A 20,970-nucleotide genomic window follows, 5' to 3' on the forward strand; every position below is an offset into this window, starting at 1 on the left:
ATTTCTAAGGATACGATTATTAATCCTAATGTGATAAAGATCTGTTGTTACATTTTGATGATTTAGTTGTATCGATATGTAATATATATTTAAAAGTTTCGCACACACACACGAGCTTATTTGACGGTGCTTCTGATACTTTGCTCGAAAACTGACGTCATTTCCTGATGCAACATAAACGAATGCTTCAATATTGGATGCTTTTGAAATGGCCAGGGTTGGTCCGAGTTAATTCCACTATAGTATATATAACGGATATTATATAGTGAAACCAACTCAACTCGACCCAACTCTAGGCATAGGTGGAAGCACCTACAAGCTTAGTCATGGTCAAGAACATTTGCAGATACTGTTCTATCTCTGAGAAACAATCGAAGATGGGTGTAATATACAGAGAAGTTTTATTTTTATTTTAACGCATATTGCTTGGGCTTTCCAGATAATTGTGCAATATATTGTCTCTTCAAGGGGACAACTGGCAGGTGAACAGGGTTGTTGCCTCTGTTAGTAGCACATCTCTCCTTGAAGGTGCTGAAAACATAATTGACGGAGGCGCATAGCCCAACGATCTTCGTCCATCTGCGTCCCCTCGTATCTGCGTATTACAGAATTTACTGGAACTTTGCACTTGACGAAGAACGACGTGTCCTCCTCTTGCGGGACACGGTGTATAGCTCTCCCGACGAGCGCCGCCGCACGGGCGCCACCTGGTGGCGCGCCCGGCGACCAAACTACGCACCAGCACCAATCGGACACGTCGTCCGTACTCCTACCTTCGTCTGTCTCGGTTGGCCTCTCGCTTTACGCGCAGAAATATCACTGACGTGTCCCCGAGGATCGACTTACGTGCGTGCATATGTACGTTCGTTAGCTGCGTGATAATTTCACTTGACGCGCAGAGAGAGAGCCGACGAAATACCGCCAGTCATTCGTGACCGTTGAGCTGTGACGTATCGTATAGTGCCGTGCGTGTGTCGGTCGTCGAGATCGTCGAGCAAACAAAATTATGGCATCGGTGCTGAACACCTTCGTCAACTCCTTCAGTAATTCACTGTGAGTATCGAGCAGCCGAACAATACACGCTCCATTTCGTTCGTTCGCGACTTGGCAAGGGAGAGAAAGCGGGAGACGAGAGAAGATATATTTGCGATTTTTACCTCCCCCTTCCCCCCCCTCTCTCTCTCTCCCCCCGTCAGCAGTTAATGTTATTTGCTCATGACGCGCAATTCTCGCGTTGCATCGCATAATGCCCGAAAATTTCACAATGTCGGTTTCTCTCGCTTTCTGTCTCTCTCGCTCGTCCTGTGCCCCTCGCGTCTCCCCGAAGATGTTTATCGCGACACATACGTACGTCACGTACTCACTCGCGACGACCTTCGGCTTCCTCGATACGTGTGCTGGAAGCCGATAGTCACCTTCCGTCGTCTCCTCGCGAGTCGAGTACAGCGCAGTTTGTGCGCGCGGTGTCGTGAGTCGCGTCGCGGAGGCGCGGAGAGGGCCAAGTCCAATTTCTTCGCCCTCGTCGGCCGGCTCAGGACACCCGATATAGCGCTCTTCAAGACCCGTAGAGTGCTCTTCTTCTCGGCTGCACTTTCCTTACGCACGGCGAGATCGATCGCGCTTCCTGCTTCAGTGGGTCTTCGAGTGACTCACAGCGAGTCCCCACGTCTCGTGCTTCCTACGTGGCCAAATTGAACAGAGCCGATGCTCGGGGGGACAAACCCCCTGAGTTTTTCTCGAGACGGGCGATGCGTTCGGGGAAACACAGGATCTTTCGCGAACGTTCCAGTCGATGCATTTGTTGACGCGCACTTAGGCGGAGAGGGAGAGGAGGAAATGATGAGATGTGAGAACTCGGTCGGTCTCGAGGAAGTTATCTGTGACGTGAAAACAGATCGTCTCAGATTTCTCGAAGTCGGCGGTGAATAATCAGACCACCTAGAAGATCAGCTTATCCTGCTGCCATGACAGACGATAATGTTGTTTGCAGGAACTCTTCTGTCAGGCAGCACCTGAAGAATGTCTACGGCTGCTTGTCTCTCTCCACTGTGTCAGCGGCTACAGGAGCTTATGTGCATATGAGTACACAACTCCTGCAGGCCAACCTGCTGACGACCATCGGATCCTTGGGTCTCCTCATTGCATTGATGTCGACACCTGATAATGGCAAGAATCAAAAACTGCGCCTCGGCTATCTTCTGGGATTCACATTCCTGTCTGGCCTTGGCTTGGGACCCTTGCTCGAGCTGGTGATTAGCATAGACCCGAGCATAGTCGTAACAGCGTTGGTTGGTGAGTCACTCTTCATCATATTTTCTCTCGCTACATACAGTAACCATCCCTCGCTGCCAGTCTGTTTTTCTGTGTACTCTTGTATATTGCGTTAGACTGCTCTGATGGTGATATTTAGGCTCTCAAGACTGCTGGTGGTGACAATTGAAGAACTTTTACCAGACTCGGAGTAGCCTCTTCAGGGATGAATTTATTAAAATAAAAAAAAAGATATAAATTGAACATTTGCTAATCATGTGATTCTTCTCTCTTGTGAGATTTTGCGGCAACCGTTTATTTACAGTGATATGCTTGTGTAATGTTCGTTATACTTTGTCAACAACGTTAGAATTAAGAGAGAAAAATTGAACGTATCTCAATGTATACACAAGTATATCCTTGAGACGGCAGTTGACGGGCAAAATTATCAATAGTGTTTTCTCGCTGCACAGTTTGTCCTACAACGTAAAACAGGAGATAAATTGTTCTGTTAGTGCCATATATAGAGTGATAATAAGTGTTGCTACTTGTGACTGATAGTGATTTCTAATATAGATCAAAGAGTATAAAAGAATCCGATCCTTGACTGAATCACTCGAAAAGACCGGAGAGCATTCTTGTTTGACTTTCCACACTGACAATTCTGCTGACTCAGTCATCAATCAACAGGAGCTCGATAAATTTGAACTTTTCATTCTTGAGCAAAGAGAATTTCAGAAAGAAATGAGTCGCTTTCCCTCGAGTTTTATCATCTTTGTCTTCATTTATCACTGTCGATGACGACTGCAGTATTGTTATCGTCGATAATGAGTGAATGAATAAATAAATGAATAATGATTGCAGGAACAACGGTCATCTTCGTTTCCTTCAGTATTTCCGCGCTGTTAGCTGAACGTGGACGATGGTTGTATCTCGGTGGCACTTTGATGAGCATGCTGAACATTATGATCCTCTTCTCCCTGGCGAATCTATTCCTGCGCTCGTATTTCATCTACCAAGCGCACTTGTATGTGGGATTCTTCGTGATCTGCGGTTTCGTCATTTATGACACGCAACTGATCATCGAGAAGCATCACATGGGCAGCAGAGACTTCATCATGCACTCCTTGGATCTGTTTATCGACTTTGTCGGCGTTTTCCGACATCTTCTTGTGATCCTTACGCAAAAGGTGAGTCGATAAAGGTGTCATCGAGATACCCCAGGTTAATCACTTTTTTTCGCGAATACACCTCATAACTGCAACGTCATTCTGCTGACGCCCAGAGGAGAACGATAAATCAATGTACATCCTTCAAGATACGCGCGTTTAATTAGCCTTTGATTACGCGAGCAAGCCTTTAATAACGCTCCCTTCCTCGTTGGCGTGACATCTCGATTATAAAATAATCTGCAGACGCGCGTACGACACTGGACGACTGGAAAATACTTGCAACGTTCCTTTGATTTCAGGAATTGTCCAAGGAGTCACGTAAGCGTAAAGATTGAACGGGCGATTGGGGGATGGTTACGGAGCGCATTCAAGTAAATCCATAAACTAGAGGTCTTCATGTAATCTATCCATACTTAGGTATCTGTGTATATATACCGGAAAAATTATACAAGTATCTATATATACCACGTCTCATACCACATATATATATATGCAACATCTCTTTAGTAAACGATATACGACGAGACTATATATAAATATATTTACTATAATAAAAAAACGGAAAAATGTTAGAGATATGCGGCCTGTTTATTCGCGAGGTAATCGGCATCCCACGCTGGGTTTAGCGTCCGATTACGGAGACAAGCCGTAATTTATTTTGGTTATATATCTCTCTGAGTTGTGCAATTCTCCATTAGATTCGTATATGTGTGTGTGTGTGTGTGTGTGTGTGCGTATGTGCGTGCACTTGTACACACACATACAACCTAAATATAAATTATCGATATTTTCAACTTTCAATAAACAAATTTCCTCCCCAGAGTTGTCGCATTTCGCGTAGATGTTACAGCAGATGATAAGAGAACAGTGTGTGATGTATAGAACCTTGAATTCAAAGATTTGTTTTCACGTGGATAGTCGCATTAACGTAACGTAAGAAATAATGCGGATGTTTATGAGTTTGTGCAAGGTTGCGTGAGGAAAGGAGACCTGCGTAGGAAGTGACTTCCGCTTCGCGTGATATACAAGCGTTGAAACTTATGTACACATGCGCGCGCGTCCACACACAGATACACGCCCACCCAAATAATATATAAATTAACTATATTATATTTTCGACTTTCAATAAACGAACTTTCCCACAAAGCTCTTCTCCTTCTTTTCATTACACTCGGTGATGCCAAAAAGCGAAACAGTGAACGGCGAAATAAATCAATTAGTCGTGCGGTTTACGTAACTTAGAGTCTTATCTATTATGGTCTATTGAAGAATTGATTTTACATGAAGTCATTGTGCTAATATAAGGTGAGAAGTGATGCGCATCTTCATGATTATAAAAAAGTTACACAGAAAGAAAGGAGGGGAAACACATGGCATATATGTATGTATAGGAGCTTCCGCTTCGCGAAATGTACAAGCATTGAAACTCGTGTACAAAATGTGTACAAGTTATTTATTTTTAGCGACGGCAGGTCGGCTGTTAGACGCGAATGGGAGATTAATAAGGTCGCTGGCGATCCCTGTCCCTGTCGCCTCGGCTGAAACAGAAAAGGTGCAGACAACAAATCAATACGTGGCCGAGACGCGTTTTTATATAACTACACAACTGCTCCAATCTTTTGCGTACGAAACGTTAGAAAAAGAACTGAAGTCGAAGATATTTTGTTGATGTAAAAGGTCTGCTATGTTTATCGAATAAAATACAATACGATATTACTCGAAACTGAAGAGTCGACATTTTTTACCAACAAGATGAATAACATCGACTCGGCTTTTTTTTTAGAATCTAACGGGAATTTATATACTTTCCTCTATCTAAACTTGCTAAATGGGGTTGAAGAAGAAAATTTAATTCGTTTCATTTGGACCTGTGCGTCCGTTTGTAATGTTGAAGAGGTCAGACGTTACATTCCCTCGCTACCGTTTTGTCTCAACGTCTCATTCATCTTCTTCAACTCTCCAGGTGCAGTCTTCATATATATGTGAGACTTCAAAAAGCGCCGCGTGGTTGTCAAACACCAGGGACATAGGAGATATTTATCAGAGACCACTTGCTGTTTATCAGAAAACACTTGCCGACACTGATCGGAGATCAGATTCGGCCAAGTTTCTCTGCCCGGTCTTGTCAACCGAGTATATTTCGATATGAAAACTTACTGCATGACAAAAATATCTTACCCGCCGCCTCCCCTCATAGGGCCACCTCTGCTCCCGCGACCACCTCGGTCTCCGCCACGAAAGCCGCCGCCTCTGCCGCCTCTGTCACCTCCGCGTCCTCCGCGATCGCCTCTGTAACCACCTCTGTTACCGCGATCACCGCCACCTCGGCCGCCGCCCCCTCTACCGCCGCCGCCACCGCCACCGTAACTGAGGCCTTCCGGCTTCAAGCTTTTGCAGAGATTGCACTGATCTCGCCAGGCGAAGTTTGTGTTGCCGCAGTCGGGATTGGGACACCTGTTTCGGATCAGAAAGCATTTGCTGATTGAACTTGAAACGAGAGCAGCTCTATACTTTTATCAACACCAGATGAATTCTGTGGATTAACCTCCAGTCGCCTCCGCGGCCACCGCTGTCACGGCGATCCTCACCACCTCCGCGATGATGATCGTCACGATCGCCGCCGCCTCCGCGGCCGCCGAAACTACCGCCACCGCCACGACCGCGGCCGCCGCCGCCTCGACCGCCGCCCATCCGATTACCCTGCCAATTGCTTTTGTGCTGCGCCATTTGCACCTTTATCGTGCAATTCTTAAACTCCTTGCCGTCAAACCAGCTGATGGCTGAACGTGCGGCATTCTGGTCGTCATAAGTGACTGTCGCCTCTCCCTTGGACTTTCCCGTGTTCTTGTCTTTGTATAGCCACACTTTGGGCTTGCCCGTGCGTTTGTCATGCTGGAAACGTCAAGTGTGAGTGCTTTTGCTCTTGAGCGGAAGAATTTGCCTCTCAGCTCATCAACCCGCAAGCGTGGCGATTGAGGCTCCCGCTTCCTCGCCAAGGCCATTTTAAGTTAAGGACGCAAGGAACGCAAGGAATACTTTAAAAATTCTTGCAAGATACGCTGAGACAAAAAGATGTACAAAGTGACACTCGTAGTCGTTGGAGCAGACCCGCAGGACAGTCCCAACGTTTTCCTTCTGCTACAACGATTGATAAAGTATTAATTAACATCCCAAAAAAAAGTAATTTCAGAACAAGCGGAATCATCTAAATTTTAGACGATTTTATTCTTATATATGGCCTCAAGAGGATTCCTCTAAGATTAAGAGGAAAATATTATAGAAACATTATTCTTAAAGTTAGGGGAATTATATGTTATATGTGTAATGCAAATCTTATTGATTTTAATATAAATTTCCTCCTATACAGATTATTTAATCTTTTTTTAAGAGGATTATTATTTATTCTTACTGTACTTTAATCTTATTGGTTATACCAATAATTAATTTGAAAAAATTATAATATAAATAGCGGAAAGTAATATATATGTAGATATATTTCTGGCTTCAGTTTTACAATAAGCAGGCGCGAATGAAACAAGATCATCATAACAAACAAATTTCCAATCAGTTTTGTTATGGATTTCGTAGTTAGAAAGATGTTCATCACAACCAATTGTATGAAACGTAGTTAAAAGAAAGAATATATTATTCAACTTCCTGCAATAGATTGTAAATTGTATTCGACCAGATATATAGGTATTAAATTATCTTCGTTATATGTTACAATACACATACTTTTTTTAAAAAGAATTCTAAATATTCTGACTTATGAGCATATAATTATTTTTTCGTTCATGTCTAGAGGTAGAGCATGATTGAAGAAAAGAAGTTGACATTCAAATCAACGTATTCCTCTTCATACAAGAGGAAAACCTCTTGAAGTAAAAGGAAAAGTTAGAATAATATCTAATAAATTTTAGATGAGTGGTTCGCTTTAATCGCTTTATCAAAAAAGGAGTCCTTTTTCTATATAAAAGGCTTTGCTTAGAATATGAGACTATGAGAAAAATCACTTTACAAATAGAATACTTTTTTCTGGGTGAACGTGACGACATCATGAGAAAAGACAAGATTGGTGTCACATTAATTCTTTATGGTGAGATCCATTCTATAAGTACGTCTTTTCGTTTCAACGTATTCTGCAGGAATTCTTAGAGTGTGTTTCCTCGCTTCTGACATCCTCAAGTGGCAGTTGCACGGCAAAAGAAGCAGGAGCCTGGACGGTTGATGTCAAACACTTGATTTCATCAGCCAAATAAAAAAGGATATCCGTACCTTGATAACGCCAATCGCTCCAAAGTGCTGGCAAATCTCTTCCTCGGAAATCGACGGATCCATACCAGATACAAAAATAGTATCTTCCTGCGTAACCATTCCGTCACCACCTCCTCCGCTGCCGCGGTCACTGTAGCCCCCTGCAATGGACCCAAAGTCAAGACCCGTCGCACGTCGAATGCACAGGGGAATAAAAATATTCGCATATCTACCGATCCTGGAGCTACTACTTTTACCCTAATCTAAAGATACAAGGAAAGTCTCTCGGAAGTACACAATACTCTCTCCGACGTCACGATCGAGCGTGTCGCACGAGCGGAGGAACCGTTCTTTTTGTCGACTCTAAGGGCGAGAGAAGGCTTTCTCTGTTTTTCCCCTAACTGCGCTTCTCCGATCGATCTTACGTGCATTTTTGGCGGCACGAAAGAGAGGAAGTACGACTGAATTGAAACTTTCTCAACTCTGTACGAGCGAACACGGCCCTTTCCGTATATCTTTTTCCCTCGCACACTCGTGCGAGTGGCGTACGACTCTTTCGACATTATCCAAAAAAACTCGTAAGATTTTTTCTTTTTTTTTTCTATACTGATAAAACGTCAGCTGTGCTCTACGAGAGGTGTTGGTCTTCCCACACTCTTTCCCAGTGCTCTGTTCTTTTTTCTCACGATTTTTTATCGCGCGCTACTAACTCGTCCCTGCTTTTGGAAACGCGAGCAGAAGCGGAAGAGACGAACGAGACCGGCTTCGTTTTTGGCTGTCACGTTCTACTTGTGAATCTACTCGACAGTTGTGATCCGACTTGAATAAGTGAATCGAGTGCTACGTCCAGCGACGGGAAGCAAGAGAGACGCTTTCTTTTTCTCTTTCTCTCGACGCACCGCCGCGCGAGGGAGGCTTACAGAATATATTTAGCGGCTAAATACGTGTCTATACGCTATCATCGTCATTACCATCGCTACACATGGGCACAGTAATGCTCATTGCAATGCTTTTTTCCCCTCTCCACTCTCCACAAGCTCTCTCTCTCGAGACGCACAACTCCCTCCGCTCTCCACTCTGCTCTCCCCACAGCCCCGTTTTTTCCCCCTACACGCAATTTCAACTTCCTCGAATGACCTCACCCACTCTGCGGTCTTTGATACTTTTTTCTTTTCTTTTTTTCTGTTCTCTCTTCTCGCATCGTGTCACTCGCAACTGCATTATTAGTGGTCTAACATTGCCATTAACACCTAACGATATACATACAGAACACAAAGTTGCAGCTGAGCATACAAAAGGGCTGCAACATCATTTTCTTACCCCTCAAAGGCCCGATCGGCAAGTGGCTCTCACTAGCTGCCTCTTATGTGTTTGTCCTCTTTACTTTTTTCGACAATACCAAAAACGACGATACCAAAAAACCCACATTTTACAGGGGTGGTGCACAATTACCGTGTGTTAGTTACTCTACCGTATTTTTCAAGGTACTTTCCCGGTTAGGTTTATAATGTAAATGCAACGTCTTCGGAAGGCGCAACGTCTTCGCGCGCGCGAGAAATATATCCTGCTTGTAAGATCACAACACTTTTACCACGCGGGCGTCGTCATTCGTGGAGCAGGAAAAAAAAGAGTGAAAAAAAAAGGAGAAGAAAACAACTTGTGTGATTACACGCTTTTCGTTTTACTCTTTCTTTCTTTTTTTTTCTTTTTTCAACACTCGCACTGAATATCGTTCCGCTTGCGTCGCGTCGGAAAAGCGCCGTGTGCGAATCGTCATCACGGTCATCAAATTGCCACTGATCCGCGACTGTGAGCTCGCAAGAGGCAGAGATCGAAGAAGAGAGAGAGAGATAGACAGACAGATAAATAAATAGATACACAGATGAACAGATATATATCATTATCATCATCATTATATATATATATATATATATATGTATGCGCTTCCCTGAGAATGTTGCATAGCAGCCCTTTCATATAATTACGTATATCGAGTATAACCGAGTATTTAGGATCGTAAATAGTAGAGTGAAAGCTAGAATATAGCACCAGACTAGTACAGACAGTCTGGTGCATTTACCTTTGTTATAACCACCACGGCCACCGCCACTGCTAAAACACAGAAGCAGATATACCATTGTGAGTTGATTCATGGACCGTGATCGATCGATCGATGCATGGCGAATCATATGCCGCTCGCCACCTTTCTTCTTGATGTACCTATTTGTCTAAATGTCATGTGTAGTCACCGTATTATATATTATGATTTTGCACTTAGGCCGGTCCCGCGTAAAGTCACGTCCGTCGGTCCCGTTTTTTCTCAGCATGCAGAGATAGAGAGGAAAAGAGAGGAAAAGAGAGAGAGAGAGAGAGAAAGAGATAGAAAGGTAGACAGAGAGAGAGAGAGAGAGAGAGAGAGAGAGAGAGAGAAAGAGAGAGAGAGAAAGAGAGAGAGAGGAAAAAGAGAGAAAGATTATACTCGGGTTCTTCTTTTTCTGTTGGACTTTCTTTCGCACACGTGGGAAACGACAGCGACAAAGTTAAGCTCCAAAAGGAAAATTGACGAAGTGTTTCATCGTAATGGAACGGATCTCCACGTGAATTTCTCGACTCACGGGAAGGGGGAACGGGGGAGACGCGCGGCCACTTCGTGCTTCACCGGAGTATTCTCCCATGATGTACGAATGAAAAGAAAAATAAGAAAAAAAAAAAACAGGAAAGAGATTACTCTTGTGTGGAGCTAACGTTTTTTTATCAGTGAGCGACGTTACCCGCATTTAAGAGATCCAGCCGGGACGTGAAAATCTACATATAAGCACAAGGTACAAAGTCGACGCGCAAATATTTTTTCTTCTTTTTTTTTTTTTACACGAATAAATGCACAGAGAGAGTTCTCTTCGGCAAGGAAGCGACACGTCGCGGGTTAATTATCAGCGGAACACCCAAAAAAGTATTCTATTTGTAAAGTGATTTCTCCCATAGTCTCATATTCTGCAAAAACCGAAGCTTTTGCAGAAAAAGGATTCCTCTTTCGATAAAGCGATTAAAGTGAATCATTTCTAAAATTGACTAAATGTTATTCTGTTTTCCTCTTATTTCAAGATTTCTTATATCAATTAATTTTCCTCTTGTATGAAGAGGAATATGTTGATTTGAATGTCGACTTCTTTTGTTCAGTTATATTCTATCTCCAGACATGAATGAAAAAATAATGTTCATGGGTCAGAATATTTGGAATGTTTTTTAAAAAAGATATGTGTTGCTGTAACATATAACGAAGATAATTTATCCATATTTGGCCAAATATAGTTTATAATCTATTGCAAGAAGTTGAATAATATATTCTTTCTTTTAACCGTGTTTCATACAATTGGTCATGCAAATGATGGACATCTTTGTAGCTATGAAGTCCATAACAAAACTGATTGGAAATTTATTTGTCATGATGATCTTATTTAATTCGTGCCTACTTATTGTAGAATAGAGGAGCCAGAAGTACATCTATGTATATATTATTCTTTGCTATTACATTATGACAATTTTTTTCAAATTAACTAGTGTAACCAGCAACAATAAAATACAGTAAAAATATAAAATAATAATCTTCTTAAAAAAATAATAATCCTCTTAAAAAAGATTAAATAACACATAAGAGGAAATTTATATGAAAATCAATAATATTTGCATTATAAATATAACGTATAATCCCCCTAATTTTAAGAATAATTTGTTTATAATATTTCCTCTTAATTTTAGAGGAATCCTTTTGAGGCCATATATAAAAATAAAATTCTCTAAAATTTAGATGATTCCGCTTGTTCTGAAATTACTTTTTTTTTTGGGTGAATTATAACGGAAAAAATACCGGTGCGATGCCGGATAGGAGTGCAACAACGCGCACGAATGCGTATGCGTATTGTTTCAAGGCAAACAACAACACATTGTGTATTCCCACCTTTTTTCTCGAAAAACTTACGTTTACCAAATATTCTTTTTCTTTTGGAAAAAAGCCTACGCAAGAGCAATAGTCCGATAATATCTGTAATCTCTTAACAGGTTTAGACTTTAAATTGCCATGTGTAAATTGCCTAATCGTATTATTATCTGATACCTAATAGAGAGAGATAAGGCTTACAACAGTGGCCACAGTGGCGCGACATCAACCGCTTTTTTTACAGTCTCGATCCACTCGAGACCTCTTGTGTGAGTAAACGCGCCACACACACACGTGTGTACACGTGTGTGTGTATGTGCGCACGCGAGCGCGCGCGTATGTTATGTGTTGTGTTTTTCTTTTTTGTTGTTGTTGTTGCGATTATTATATTATACCAGAACCAGCGGATAGAGTGTCGACATTACAACCTTTTTACGTCATTCGTCACATACAACCTGTTTCATTACCTCTTTTACTTCTGTTAAACCTGTCTGTTAAACCTGTAGGCACACTTCAATTATATTAACGCCCGATTGGGCACAAACACCGTTTCGTAATGATACAACAAGTTTCCAGATTACTGGCGTTAAGAACTTCATTGCATACCTTTGGCTCGCTTCAACACAAGACTCGTTTACCGTGAATGTGGCGGCTGTTGACTTTAATTTTAACATTGTTTTCGGGAATTTGTCGTCGCTCCCCACTTGTCGCGCTTCACAGATTATGTGTATGGGAAATATTTTGAAAATTAACTTACTTGTAACCACCGCCGGAGCGATCTCCGTAACCTCCGCGATCGCTGTATCTACCGCCACCGCCACCACCTCCTTGGCCTGAAAAATTTAATGCGGTAATGTATATAAACAAGCGATAGTACACAGCTTGCAGGGGATTACGCTCGTTGGCAATGCTGAAAAGTTTGATACTCTATGATCGCTAAAGATACAGAAGGGATGCTCACCTCCGCTGTAACCACCAGAGTTGTTACGATTGTAACCCCCGCTACTACCACCACCGCTGCTACTGCTATTGCCATGTCCATAGCTTCCACCATAATTGTTACCACCATCGCTACCACTGCCTGTGTTACCACCGCCATAGTTATTTTGCCCATAGTTGCCTTGGTTCTGCGGCGTATTGTAATCCTGGCCAGTGTTGGAATTGTAGTTGTTGTAATTGGTGCCATAGTTGGTGCCAGTGCTCGGGGGAGGCTGGCTATACTGATTATAGCCACTTCCACCGGTTGTGGGTGGTGGATATGACGTATCCTGGCCAGCCGAAGGTGGTGGTTGGCTGTACTGATTATACCCTTGTTGTTGGTAATTAGAATACTCTGGAAATATTTGATAACGCAACATTAATGATCAATAGTGTTTCATTTCCGATTTGTTTTGATTTGCGTTGCAATTGTTTACACACTGAATTATATTCGTATATTGTTTAGTATGCATATCTGCTCATCAGTCAAAAATGTAAAATAAAAGACGGCGCTAAAGAAAAAGAAAACACAAATATAAAAAGGATTTGGAATGTTATACTCCAAAAATTTACGGACTGTCAACAAACGTGTGTAAAAAGATCTGTTACAATAGTCTGAATAATTCGCCACGTATACAAAACCGACAGCTTATTCATCGTTCGTAATCGCGATTGCTCCGAGCATTATTTGGAGTCCCCCATGTTCTCGATAGTCGCCATGTTTATTCTTAATCACCGCCGCCGACGACGACGGAGTCACAACGTAGCAAGCCATTTGCTCTCGGCTTCTCGGAGCCGAGTGCGTCTTCGGTTTGGCAAAAATCTCGCAAACATCGCTGAGCATCGCCGAGATTAACGCGAGAATTTTCTGTACACACGCGCGCTGTAACAATATTATCATTTTATACTCACGATTATCCGTCATTGTGCTGCTACTGTGCCGACGAACGCGCGTTAAAACTCGATGAAACGACCGACGCTACGACGTAGAGCCACGTGGTTAGCCGTGGACGCTAAAACGAGCGCGCAGGCAGTCACGAGTCCAGCGAGATACCGTGTCCCTTCGCGACTACAACCCAATCAGGTAAGCGAAATAACGGACTACCCCAAACTTGTCCGCCGCTGTGGGAGACGGAAATGAACGACCGAGGGGACGGCCGGAAGACCAACAGCTAAATAACAGGCAGGATTGCCAACAGTTGATTTTATTTAAATTCTACTAGGTGACTGATTTACGCGGGCCGGTTGTTACAACTTCTTAAGTAAGTTAACTGATAATTAAATCATACGTTTATCTTTGTTTTTCCTTCAATTTAAACGAAGACAGACATATATGATTTAACCATCAGTTAACTTACCAAGGGGTTGAAACAACCTAACTTACATGAATTGTTTCAGGCTAATAGGGAACTACAGTGATGATCACGTAAGGATCGATGACCAATAAGCGTGCTTGTTTCCTAGGGTTTCTCTTTAGCGATATTTTTATCCCCGTAGCGAGGTCTCCTATTGGCTTAGTTAACAAAACGGTTGTACAATTGTTCAATAAATGAGTTCGTTCCTTTTCGCAGGACTTTTAAATCAGTGCAATGAATTTGAGTGAAGCAGGTATATAGGATATAAAATGAGACTATTTTTTCTCATTCTAACTTATTGTACTAATTCAACAGTGCAGCTATAAAGAATAGACCCATATTTTCTCATTCTTTGCACTTTCTGCACTAGTATATAGGATGTCCCATTTTAATGTCCTACTCCAAATAACTCTTCAGTATTGAAGTTTCAAGGAAAATGATCTCAATAAAAGTCGTAGGGATTTAAGTGAGCTACCTTATAATGGCCTTGACCTCTATTTTCAAGGTCATTTAAAGGTCAACTTGTATTTTTTAAAGGGGAACTTCTATTTTTTATTACACTGTTTTTTTTACCAATTAATTTGAACAACTGTTGTCTAAAACATTTTTTTCTTTGCCCAATATTTTTTGAGATATTTGAGGAAAACTTGATAACTTTTTCAATATTTAACTTACGATATCTCGCTAACTACTTATCGGAAGAAAAAGTACTAGACTTTCTTGCTTTATTTAGTCTCAAGAATATATTGTTACAATAGCGCCCTGACTTTTGTTAACTTACTGACTTTTGGAAATTTCAAAATCATCAAATTAACAAAAATCAGGGCGCTATTGCAACAATATATTCTTGAGACTAAATAAAGCAAGAAAGTCTAGCATCACTTTTTCTTCCGACAAATAATTAGCGAGATATCGTAAGTTAAATATTGAAAAAGTTATCAAGTTTTCCACAAATATCTCAAAAAATATTAGACAAATAAAAAAATGTTTTAGACAAAAGTTGTTTAAATTAACTAGTAGAAAAAAGTGTAATAAAAAATAAGGATTCCCATTTAAAAAACGCAAGTTGACCTTCAAATGATCTTGAAAATAAAGGTCAAGGTCAGAATCGTAAGGTAGCTCTCTTAAATCCCCACAACCTTTATTTAAATCATTTTCCTTGAAACTTCAATACTGAAGAGTTATTTGGGGTGGGACATTAAAATGGAACGACACCCTGCATACCAGTTCAAAAATTTCAAAGTTCTCCGAAGAAGAATAAACTTAATTTCATCTGCAATTGGTGCTTTTTCAATTAAAAAAAAAAAAATTCAAAGACTTCCATTTTTATTACCATATACACTAAATGTAACTCAATATAATCACTGTGACTGTCTCATGGACGATTTGATATGCAGCGAACAGACATTCTGCCAGTGTTTCTTCAACAGAGAACTGAGAAAGTTTATCGACAGGTGCACGTTCTGCACCAACTCATTGGATGTTATCTCAACGTGTCCGACTGCCACCAACAGACACAACACCTGCAAAACAGAAAGCAATGTTAGCAATAATCACAATTTTGATTAGGTAAAAAAGTCGTAGGGAAACCATATTACCTTTTCATTTAATGATGGCCTTGACTTCATCGATTTTGCCAACCATTGACTCCTGGTGCTACAATAATTCAGGGAATTTACCAGCCTTGTTCAAACCGGAGCCAAGCAGCCGTGAGATCTGTTTGATCAACAACTCGCTGGCCAGAAACATGTCATTTCTTTGCTGTAAAAAGGATATAAATATGTATCAAATAATTTCAGCTACACAGCATTTTATGCGCACATGAAGTTATATTCCTTATATTTTTCTATTAATCAGTGTTTGTTATACTGAAAGGGTTCACAGTAACTCGCAATACCTAATAATGATTACTCCCTTTTGGCTTCTTTCTTAATAATTTCCTATGAAACATTTGTGTGAAATGCATTTCGATGCATGGAAAAATAAATAAATATAAAAGTCAAAATCTTTTTTAAATCAGGCAAGTGTATCAACACGGATTGAGGTGCAAATGTTACCAAACACATCGCCCTCACCTAGTGAAGACTTTTACTATCCTTCTTGTTTGACGGCCATCATTGTTCACAAGATACATAATGATGGTGCTTTTAAGAAGGAATCAATTAATATTAAACATTAAAATGAGTAACCAACATACCAAACTTCTTTACAAGTTTCTTATTTTTGTTTAGTTTTTTGAGCACCTCTGCATCCATATATAGAATATTATTAACCTTAACTTCATCACAGTGTTGTTGATCTCCAAGAACACAAACCTGCATCTTAGGCTTGGGAATGTTTTTCAACCTGATATAATAATTTAACAATGATTAAAGTTTAAATAAACATATGTCTTGTCTTCCTTAATACATAACATTTGAATAATTCATTTCATTTTTTTCTTACTATATCTAATATTTCAACATTCTCTCAGTATCATATGTATTGCCACATAAAATATTCAGATAATACATGCAATAAATTAAACATCATAGAAAGTTGGATAGAACAATGGATCTAATATGTTTTACCAGTTTATTACATACGTTAAAAAAAAGTATCAGACAAAGAATTGGATATATATAATCGGGATTGCAACATTCATATATGCAAAGATGCGTACAACTTACCAATAGGATCATGAGTTGTGATCCTATATAATTTAAATAATGGTATAAATATTTATTTAAGACCCTGGGTGCAGGTCCACCCAGCTCCCTGAATCATGAAGCATTTTTAACAGGATTCTCAGTGAGAGATATAATATCTGTAATATCCTCACTCCGAGAAACTGAGAAAAAGACTCAAAATCAGGTGAAAACTATTTTATAGACCCTGAAAACCACTTGTCTTTTTGTGGGTCATAGTTCTTCAATCCGATTTGAAGCTCCACTGTCTCCAAAAACTTCCTTTTCTTGTCTTGGAATTGTTGTATGACTGCATTTACGCACTCATACTGGGTATCGCGGGAAATCTTGGACCTGCAACCCGATTGAAATAAGTTAGCACAAAGCAGGATACATGGAAATTGCCTCTATAATTTTACAATCAATTTCACGTGAATAAACATCTAATTTAGCGAAATTTGGAAACGTTTAATCTTAAAAACGTACTACAATTATGACCAACTTATTAAACTTTATATCATAATGAGAATCTATTGCTAACAAACTCTGTTTTTGATGCACGTGACTATATACGTTGATCGTTATGTCGCACTGAAAGTAACTTCTAGCCAAAAATAATATGTTCTCGTCAATAATAAAAGTTCAACAAGCTTGCCTATGGCGAAACGATTGCATTTGCATGCAAGATCGCGAATATTCCACACGATGATATACTTACATCATGTTGCAAAATGAACCACAAGAACACGACTAGACTCTTCGACAACCGACGTCAACAGAAGAATGAAACAGCAATGAAGGTAACGTGCGGTTTCTAGCTCCAGTGATGCAACTCGTGGGAATTTTTCCCATGCGAAAGCGTTTGTGCGCATGCGTGAGCGATCTTATATTTTAGACCGTCTTAAGTTTATCTTCAGATGTTGTACAAATCATTTCATTGGCTATGGAGTATCTGAAAGTGAACTTAAGACGGTCTTAAAAATAAGACCTGACTATGAATACCGACATAGGTGCAAGGCGAACAGCGCCCGCCGGTGGCCGAAATAGGCCACACGGCGGCCAATTGGAGGACTCCCAGGCGTAGCTCCGTGGAGCCGACCCGGCGGGCGTGCAACGCCGAGGCGACCGCCGTCCCGACGAGAAAGACACCATCCTCGTCGGGCGGCGGTTCGTTCTCGAGCGCAAGGTCCCTCGGAGGGACTCCGCCGACCACCTACGGAGCATCCCCGGGGGGCCTGGCTGGCATTCAAACGCCATGCGCGCCCGTTTCAAGGACGGTGGCGACCCTCACCACTGTCACCATAACAGTCTCCACGGCGGGGAGTCCGATCATGTCGACCGGGCTCCCGGGTGCGGGTGCACGGGGCGTTATTTCCTCGCCCCCTTGGCCCCGCGTTCAGCCGGTGGCGGAGACGTCCCCAGCGGCGGCCGATGAGCGGCAAAGGACACCAGCAGGGACGACCACTAGCCCAGCGGAGGGGAGAGGAGCAAGGAAGAAGAGCAACAGCCTCCCTCCGAGAAGGATGACCTTGCGGCCGCGCAGGGCGGGGGCCTCGCTGAGGCCGGCCGCTCTGTACACGGAGGACGAGGGTGGCAGGGACGGCGGCGACGAGGAGGGTGCCGACGGTGGCGGCCCGTGGACGGTCGCCACCCCTAAGTCCGCGCGGCGAAGAGCGCGCCGCGCGCGCGTACGCTCGTCGGATGAAGAGGCCACTAGCGCGGATTCCTGGGCGACACTCGAACCGCCGCCCCTCACGGAGGCGAATTTTCCCCCGCTTGCGGGGGCGGGCGCGGCGCGAGGCGGAGGGACGCCGCCGGTTCGGAGGGTGGAGGAGACACGCGCGCGAGATACTGGCGAGGGAAACGCCGGAGACGGGTCCGGTCCACGTGGAGTCCGCGGCGTGATGGGTCGGCGGGGAGCATCCGCGTCCGTCGACGCGCGTCCGGATGCGATTCGGGTGACTGCGGCTCCGGGTTTCCGCGCGGGCGGCGGCGCGACGCGACTCGCTAGGGCGCCGCGAAACCCGCCGATGGTGGCGCGCGGTCCTCGAGACGCGCGGGATGTCGCGCCGAACGTCGAGAGACGGACGGGGCGTCAGCTCGCTGTCGAGAGGACGCGGCTCGTCGACACGGCGGATTCCGTGGCGACGCTCGCTGAGCTCGAAGATCTGGCGATTCAGGTCGCCGGATTCTTCGGGGGAGGCGGGCCAGGGCGTGGCGCGCCGCGCGCTCGTCGACCGCCACCACGCCGGTTGCGTGAGGCCGACGAGGAGCGGCGAGGGGAGAGGGACGCGCGAGAGGGTGGCCGTCAGGGGGAATTGGCGCCGGCCAATGTCCCCGATTTTTTCGGAGAAGACGGCTGGAACAGGACGAAGCAGCGCGAATACAGGCGCTCTTCAGGAAGAACCGACGCAGGGCAGTTCGAAAGGTGTTAGCCGGTCCCGCGGAGGTCTGCGATCTGCCGACTGACGTGGTACAGGCGCACTTCGAAGAGCTGTATCGTGGAGGGGATTACCTGCGGGGTGCCGAGCCTGCGGAGCGAGTCGACGCCCCGGGCAGGGACGGCGGTGCGGCGGCGCTGATGGAGCCGTTCACGGAGCGAGAGGTGTGTCGTCGGCTCCGGCGTATGAATAACTCTGCGCCGGGTCCCGATGGCATAACCTACAAGGACCTCCGTGCAGCGGATCCATCGGCGCGGCTGCTCGTCGCCCTCTTCAACGCATGTTTGCGGCTCGAGGCGGTTCCTGTCGTCTGAAAGACCTCCAACACGATATTGGTGTATAAGAAAGGTGACCGCGGTAATATTAATAACTGGCGTCCTCTCGCGTTGGGGGATACTCTGCCCAAACTCTTCGCCGCCGTGTTGGCCGATCACATTACCGAGTGGTGCGTGGTCGGCGGGAAGTCCGGCTCAGAAGAGATTCCTAAGGGACGAGGGGTGCTTTGAGCACAACTTCGTCCTGCAGGAGATCCTGACTGATGCTCGGAGGAGCCGCAGGGAGGTGGTAGTCGCGTGGCTGGACCTTTCCAACGCGTTTGGATCGGTTCCCTACGGGGCGATCCGCCGCGCACTGATTCGCGCGGGCGCGCCAGCGGGCCTCATCGCCGTATGGGGCTCGCTGTACGATGGTTGCACCGCGCGGGTGCGAACCGCCGACGGCTTCACTGCGCCCATCCAGATTCGTTCGGGCGTACGCCAGGGATGCCCGCTGAGTCCGATCATGTTCGACCTCGCGATCGACTCCGTGCTGCGTGCAGTCACGGTTGTCGGTCTCGGGGTCGAGCTCTTGGACTCGCGGTGGTCAGTAATGCCCTATGCAGATGACCTGGTACTGGTCTCCAGGACGCCCGACGAAATGGAACGACTGCTCGCAGTCGCAGTGAACGAGGCATCGTCGGTCGTGTTGCGGTTCAACCCTGCCAAATGCGCCACCCTGCACATCGGTGCAGGCGGAGCGGGCAGGGTCCGACCGACGACTCTCCGGATCCAGGGCCAACCGGTCCGTGCAATGGCCGAGGGCGAGGCCTATGAGCACCTCGGCATACCGACGGGCTTCGGGGTCAACCAGACTCCGCATGCTGCCATTAGGGTGCTACGTGACGACTTGGCGTCGGTCGACCGTTCTCTCCTCGCCCCGTGGCAGAACACTGAGACCGTGGCGACTTTTTTGTTGCCGCGGCTCGACTTTTTGCTGCGGGGAGTCGCAGTGGAGAAGGGCCCCCTCAAGGAGCTCGACCTGCAGATCCGCAGGTCCTGTAAGATGTGGCTCAACCTCCCGCAGAGAGCGAGCGCCGAAGTGGTCTACATGCCCCCTCGCAAGGGGGGATATGGGCTACTTCCTCTAGCTGACCTCGCCGACGTCCTCTCAGTCGCGCACGTCTTCCGTCTTTTGACGGCGGACGACCGCGCGGCCAGGGACCTGGCTTGGGCGTCTCTGCGGGGAGTGGTTGCACGCCGCATCGGCCACCCCCTGGTTGCGACCAGATCGCCGCCTTTCTCTCGGGGTCACTCGAGGGGAGGCTGAGGGGGGAGGGGAGCGCTCCCTGTGGTCGAGAGCGCGGAACGCCGCGCGTCATCAGTCGAATCGCTGCGCCATCCGGTGGCTGTGGAGCGAGGAGCGCCGCGAGTTCGTCCTTCAATGTCGCGGTCCGCGGGGCAGGATCACCAAGATCCCACCTGAGGCTCGTGCCCAGGTGATCGGACGCCTGCGTGCTGCGGTAGCGGAGTGGTATGATACCACCTTGTCGTGGAAACCAGACCAGGGGAAGGTGTTCGAGGTGTCGTCTCGTCATCGAGTGAGCAATCACTTTATGTGGGGCGGCAGCTTCACCCGCTTCGCTGATTGGCGTTTTATCCACCG

General features: G+C 44.8%; 3 protein-coding genes across 5 annotated transcripts; 1 reads left to right on the plus strand and 2 right to left on the minus strand.

The window, feature by feature from the left end:
• Positions 1 to 645: 645 nt before the first annotated feature.
• On the plus strand, positions 646 to 4,485 carry BI-1 (Bax Inhibitor-1). Its single transcript, XM_011152561.3, has 4 exons — positions 646 to 1,053; positions 1,991 to 2,292; positions 3,115 to 3,440; positions 3,722 to 4,485. The coding sequence occupies exons 1-4, from the start codon at positions 1,007 to 1,009 to the stop codon at positions 3,755 to 3,757; spliced, it is 711 nt and encodes a 236-aa protein (XP_011150863.1). The 5' UTR covers positions 646 to 1,006; the 3' UTR covers positions 3,758 to 4,485.
• On the minus strand, positions 4,454 to 13,741 carry LOC105190070 (RNA-binding protein cabeza). Of its 2 annotated transcripts, XM_011152563.2 has the most exons (8): positions 13,501 to 13,741; positions 12,572 to 12,943; positions 12,368 to 12,443; positions 9,757 to 9,788; positions 7,698 to 7,837; positions 5,968 to 6,314; positions 5,601 to 5,876; positions 4,454 to 4,960 (listed from the first exon to the last, which is right to left on the minus strand). In XM_011152563.2, the coding sequence occupies exons 1-8, from the start codon at positions 13,511 to 13,513 to the stop codon at positions 4,921 to 4,923; spliced, it is 1,296 nt and encodes a 431-aa protein (XP_011150865.1). In that variant the 5' UTR covers positions 13,514 to 13,741; the 3' UTR covers positions 4,454 to 4,920. The 2 variants fall into 2 exon arrangements, with proteins under 2 accessions (XP_011150865.1, XP_025162875.1); XM_025307090.1 differs by lacking the exon at positions 9,757 to 9,788.
• Positions 13,742 to 15,235: 1,494 nt separating this feature from the next.
• LOC105190089 (60S ribosomal protein L10a-like) lies at positions 15,236 to 17,293 on the minus strand. Of its 2 annotated transcripts, XR_003114231.1 has the most exons (5): positions 17,155 to 17,293; positions 16,613 to 16,963; positions 16,141 to 16,289; positions 15,542 to 15,704; positions 15,236 to 15,466 (listed from the first exon to the last, which is right to left on the minus strand). XR_003114231.1 is itself a non-coding variant. In XM_025307092.1 (2 exons), the coding sequence occupies exons 1-2, from the start codon at positions 15,569 to 15,571 to the stop codon at positions 15,305 to 15,307; spliced, it is 192 nt and encodes a 63-aa protein (XP_025162877.1). In that variant the 5' UTR covers positions 15,572 to 16,120; the 3' UTR covers positions 15,236 to 15,304. The 2 variants fall into 2 exon arrangements, 1 of the variants encoding a protein (XP_025162877.1); XM_025307092.1 differs by lacking the exons at positions 16,141 to 16,289; positions 16,613 to 16,963; positions 17,155 to 17,293 and having other exon boundaries at positions 15,542 to 16,120.
• Positions 17,294 to 20,970: the final 3,677 nt, after the last annotated feature.

Source organism: Harpegnathos saltator, unplaced genomic scaffold, assembly GCF_003227715.2.
Source record: "Harpegnathos saltator strain DR-91 unplaced genomic scaffold, Hsal_v8.6 scaffold83, whole genome shotgun sequence".
Lineage (NCBI taxonomy): Eukaryota > Metazoa > Arthropoda > Insecta > Hymenoptera > Formicidae > Harpegnathos > Harpegnathos saltator.

Coding starts and splice junctions, on each gene's coding strand:
- LOC105190089 (XM_025307092.1), bottom strand. CDS start 15,571: ATGAAGTCAAGGCCATCATTAAATGAAAAG. Junction 15,467..15,541: donor GGCCATCATTAAATGAAAAG/GTAATATGGTTT, acceptor TCTGTTTTGCAG/GTGTTGTGTCTGTTGGTGGC.
- BI-1 (XM_011152561.3), top strand. CDS start 1,007: ATGGCATCGGTGCTGAACACCTTCGTCAACTCCTTCAGTAATTCACT. Junction 2,293..3,114: donor AGTCGTAACAGCGTTGGTTG/GTGAGTCACTCT, acceptor TAATGATTGCAG/GAACAACGGTCATCTTCGTT. Junction 3,441..3,721: donor TTGTGATCCTTACGCAAAAG/GTGAGTCGATAA, acceptor CTTTGATTTCAG/GAATTGTCCAAGGAGTCACG.
- LOC105190070 (XM_011152563.2), bottom strand. Junction 9,789..12,367: donor CGCTCCGGCGGTGGTTACAA/GTAAGTTAATTT, acceptor TCTGTGTTTTAG/CAGTGGCGGTGGCCGTGGTG. Junction 7,838..9,756: donor CCGTGGTGGTTATAACAAAG/GTAAATGCACCA, acceptor GGTCCATTGCAG/GGGGCTACAGTGACCGCGGC.